Below are 5,174 nucleotides of genomic sequence, written 5' to 3'. Positions count from 1 at the left end.
ATAAACCTACCATTAAAATTATAGACTGATCATGTCTTTGTCAGTGGGCAAACGTACAAAATCAGCAGGGGATCAAATACTTTTTTCCCCTCACTGTATGTATACATACATACATACATACATACATACATACATACATACATACATACATACATACATACATACATACATACATACACACACACAGTATATCTAAAAAAAGAATCCTCTTTCTAAATGCTTTTGAGTCTTGTGACCAATAGGTCACTAAACTGTCATCATTATCTTACGTTAATACCGTAAGCTTGAAATTCAGCATGCAATGTGTCATACCTATACTGTATAGAGCAAAGACCAGAGTTGAATATACAGTACCAGTCAAAAGTTTGGACACACCTACTCATTCAAGGGTTTTTCTTTATTTGTACTATTTTCTACATTGTAGACATCAAAACTATTAAATACATGTTTTTAAACAAATCAAAATATATTTTATATTTGAGATTCTTCAAATAGCCACCCTTTGCCTTGATGTCAGCTTTGCACACTCTTGGCATTATCAACCAGCTTCACCTGGAATGCTTTTCCAACAGTTTTGAAGGAGTTCCCACATATGCTGAGCACTTGTTGGCTGCTTTTCCTTCACTCTGCGGTCCAACTCATCCCAAACCATCTCAATTGGGTTGAGGTCGGGTGATTGTGGAGGCCAGGTCATCTGATGCAGCACTCCATCACTCTCCTTCTTGGTCAAATAGCCCTTACATAGCCTGGAGGTGTGTTGGGTTGTTGTCTTGTTGAAAAACAAATGATAGTCCCACTAAGCGCCAACCAGATGGGATGGCGTATCGCTGCAGAATGCTGTGGTAGCCATGCTGGTTAAGTGTGCCTTGAATTCTAAATAAATCACAGACAGTGTCACCAGCAAAGCACCCCCGCACCATCACACCACCACCTCCATGCTTCACGGTGGGAGCTACACAGGTGGAGATCATCGGTTCACCTAATCTGCGTCTCACAAAGGCACGGCGGTTGGAACCAAAAATCTAACATTTGGACTCATCAGACCAAAGGACAGATTTCCACCGGTCTATTGTCCATTGCTCGTGTTTCTTGGCACAAGCAAGTCTCTTCTTATTATTGGTGTCCTTTTAGTAGTGCTTTCTTTGTAGTTATTCGACCATGAAGACCTGATTCACACAGTCTCCTCTGAACAGTTGATGTTGAGATGTTTCTGTTACTTGAACTCTGTGAAGCATTTATTTGGGCTGCAATCTGAGGTGCAGTTAACTCTAATGAACTTATCCTCTGCAGCAGAGGTAACTCTGGGTCTTCCTTTCCTGTGGCGGTCGTCATGACAGCCAGTTCCATCTTAGCACTTTATGGTTTTTGCGAATGCACTTGAAGAAACTTTCAAAGTTCTTAATTTTCCGTATTGACTGACCTTCATGTCTTAAAGTAATGATGGACTGTCGTTTCTCTTTGCTTATTTGAGCTGTTCTTGCCATAATATGGACTTGGTCTTTTACCAAATAGGGCTATCTTCTGTATACCCCCCTACCTTGTCACAACACAACTGATTGGCTCAAACGCATTAAGAAGGAAAGAAATTCCACAAATTAACTTTTAACAAGGCATACCTGTTAATTTAAATGAATTTCAGGTGACTACCTCATGAAGCTGGTTGAGAGAATGCCAAGAGTGTGCAAAGCTGTCATCGAAGCAAAGGGTGGCTACTTTGAAGAATCTCAAATATAAAATATATTTTGATTTGTTTTAACACTTTTTATTTATTTACTACATGATTCCATATGTGTTATTTCATAGTTTTGATGTCTTCACTATTATTCTACAATGTAGAAAATAGTAAAAAATTAAGAAAAACCCTGGAATGAGTAGGTGTCAACTTTTGACTGGTACTTTGTGTGTATGTGTGTGTGTATGTGTGTATATATATATATATATATATATATATTTTTTTATTTAAACATCACATTTACACTCACTAGCTATCACTCTCCTTTAGGGAATGCTAGTTATATAGTGTCTCACTGGTCCCCTCTCTTCAGAAAGGCCAGCCCCATGTCCTAGCTGTGGACCTGGGCTGTGGGACGGGGCAGAACTCACGCCTGCTGGCCCCACACTTCCAGGAGGTGGTGGGCATCGACATCAGCGAGTGCCAACTGGAGGAGGCCAGGGCAGTGGCAGGTTTCAACAACATCACCTACAGGTGTTTGAACGTGTGTATGTGGTCTAACTTTACTATCCTTTTGAGGTCCAAAAGTCCTCACAAGGATAGTAAAATAATAAATATTTGACAAGTGGGGACATTTCGCCGGTCCCTATCAGGAAAACTGCTATTTTAGGGTTCGGCTAGGGGTTAGGAGTTAGGGTTAGGTTTAGTTAGGGGTTAGGGTTAAGGGTTAGGTTTAGGGAAAATAAGATTTTGAATGGGAATACATTTTTTGCTCCCCACTTGGATAGTAAAACCAACGTGTTTAAAAAGAAACAGTGATGGCAATCTGCAGAGACGGTCAATTACACTCAGCAATAAGGTCAGCAGTACCTTCCCACTTGCAATAGGCCCCTAGTTAATATTTTAGTTTACCTAGAAATCCTCAATGTTTGTGGCTGTGTCTAAATACTTACAGGAAAGGGACTGCAGAGGAGCTGCCGTTTCCGGATGGTTCTGTGGACCTGCTGACTGCATCCTCAGCGGCCCACTGGTTTGACCAGCAAAGGTTCCTCTTGGAGGCAGGCCGGGTCCTGAAGCCTTGCGGCTGCTTGGCTCTGCTGGACTTTGCTGATAACTTCAGACTCCATTACGGCTCATGTGGGGACAGACTCACTGACATATATGATGAGGTGAAAAACACAGTACTAAATAGGCTGTGTGTCATATGTTTATTTTCAGTGGGTACTAAGTACAGTTGTTGTTTTCATATACAGTATGCTTAAAATGTTTGTTTGCTGCCATATTGAGACATGTCTCTTGTAAAAAAAATTGATTAATTTCCATGGGATCACCTGTATGAATATAAGTACCACGTTTCCTGACTGATTGAGATTTGACTTTGCTATCCCCAGTTCAAGAAGGTGCTGTTACCATACACCAGCACACAGGTAGCAGTGCCCAACACCAAACTACAGGATCTTTACGCCGCCATCCCCTTCCCTGACAAAGAGAGGTAACTCATATAGCCTCTGTGCAAACCCAGTAGAACAGCCAGTTACACATTAAAGCACAACATCGCAGGACACAACATTTCTCATGGTGTGACTTTGACCCTGTGACTGTGAGAATTAAATATAAACAGAAGTAATGTACTCACACCTAGTGACTCGGGTGGACAAAATCAAATGTTGTACTCAAACTGTGGGAGTATTCAATATTATGACTTACTTGACTTAAACCTCTTGGCCCTCTTGGGAGCATAGGGCATCCACTATGACTCTCCTCTCAATTCAACAGTGTGTGGGTATCTACTTCTTTCAGGATTGAGTGTATCCCACTGAAGCAGCAGATCTCAGTGAGGAACATAGTGGGCTTCATAGAGTCCTTCTCCATGTACCAGGCCTTCCAGAGGGCCGAGCCTGATGCTGCCACCGCACTGCTGCAGAGAACACACGACAGGTAACAACCCTGGTCAATGAATGAATGACTGGATTAATGAACGAATGAGCTAATTAACAAATTAATGAACAAACAAATGTAATGAAGAAATAAAAAAGGTAATGCATGCCACTTTTATGGTCCATCCCACATGGAATTATTTTATTAAATATATTGATGTCATATTGCTGCAGGTTTCTGAAGGAGATGGGAGTCACATCACCAGACACACTCATGGACGTGACACTGGAGTATTTCTGTGTCCTGGCATCTAAACCGGAGTGAACACTCTTTACAGTGTGAATGTGTTTGTGTGGAGACAGATGTCTTAAGCTTGTGTTTAGGCTTGTGTGAGTCATGTTTAAGCTGTTTTTAATATAAATATTATTCTGTTCACATAAGATGACATTGATGTCCCCTTGGTTTTGTCTGTTATTTTCTTTAATACATTGTAATGTAGAGCAAACTATTAGCCTTAGTCACATCATTACCAAAATGGTTGCCACATTTAGTATCTTCCTTGCATGAGATTTACAATAAACTATGTATGCAGACACAATTGTAACTTTGAATATTATTAAACTTCAGGGCCGTATCAAACGTCTCAGAGTATTATTAGGAGTGCTGATTTAGGATCAGTTTTGCCATTTAGATCAAAATGAAAAAGATAACATCTGATCCAAGATCGGCACTCCTAATACTACTCTGAGACGCTTGATACTTAGGCTGCGTTTAGACAGTTGGTCTGATGTGATTGGTAAAAAGACCAATTAGTGGAAAAAATATCAGAATTGGGCTGCCTGTCTAAATGCAGCCATACTGCCCCAGAATTTATGTTGCTTTCTTGTTAGTATGCTGTATACATGGGTCCAACCAAATTCATCACATTATGCCAAATGAGAGAAGACCTTTGGCCGGTTCTTGGACCAGTCCTTCAGATATTGACTGTTTATGATTAACTCTATAAGTGAGCTAGTGGTAGTGCAGCTCAGTACAAAACCTATTGTTGTTGATCTATGGCTCAGTGATCCGTTGGAATAGGGTTTTTATCTGAGTAAGAAGACTGAACTCGTCAGGCTTTTGTCTTTTCCCACATCATTCACAACAGGAAAGCACCTCATAGGAAAACAAGGTTCTGATCCCTCCCCCATTGTATCTCCATGGGACTTTTTATTGGGTTGGAGAATACCTTTGTATTCCTGTTGTTTTCCTGTAGTATAACCAAGTGGCATGCCCAATCGTCTGTTTCAAGGTAAGGAGCATGCTGCCTCCTACTGGAAATAAAGAGTCTCTCTCTCACCTCAGCGCAGAAGAAAGCATCCGAGCGAGTGAAACAGCGCCCCTCTGTCTCTATGTAGGCCATTTATCTGATGCTGTCTGGTCCAAACAAGTATTACATTGTTGCTGCCCGTAGCGTTGAATGCAAGGGAAGCCAGCGAGCATTTGGCCTCCCTTGACAAAAAAAGTATAAAAAATTAGCCAGTCACGTTGAGCTCAACTGTGAATGGTCCTGGTGGAATAAAGAAGCTGATTAAACAGCATGATCATTACAGAGGTGCACCTTGCGCTGGGGACAATAAAAATG

The 5,174-nt window shown here is 41.1% G+C and overlaps 1 protein-coding gene across 1 annotated transcript in view; it reads left to right on the top strand.

Moving 5' to 3' along the window:
• LOC121536237 (putative methyltransferase DDB_G0268948) overlaps positions 1-4,148 on the top strand; it is a 19,834-nt gene extending 15,686 nt beyond the window's left edge. The window contains exons 3-7 of the mRNA XM_045206606.1: positions 2,046-2,206; positions 2,628-2,841; positions 3,064-3,164; positions 3,473-3,610; positions 3,784-4,148. Coding sequence (XP_045062541.1) covers positions 2,046-2,206; positions 2,628-2,841; positions 3,064-3,164; positions 3,473-3,610; positions 3,784-3,874 — 705 coding nt within the window. The 3' untranslated portion in view covers positions 3,875-4,148. The remainder of the gene's footprint in view (positions 1-2,045; positions 2,207-2,627; positions 2,842-3,063; positions 3,165-3,472; positions 3,611-3,783) is intronic.
• The last annotated feature ends 1,026 nt before the right edge of the window (positions 4,149-5,174 follow it).

This window comes from Coregonus clupeaformis, chromosome 23, assembly GCF_020615455.1.
Source record: "Coregonus clupeaformis isolate EN_2021a chromosome 23, ASM2061545v1, whole genome shotgun sequence".
In the NCBI taxonomy this organism is placed as follows: Eukaryota; Metazoa; Chordata; class Actinopteri; order Salmoniformes; family Salmonidae; genus Coregonus; species Coregonus clupeaformis.
This window is presented reverse-complemented; position numbering and strand designations above follow the sequence as displayed.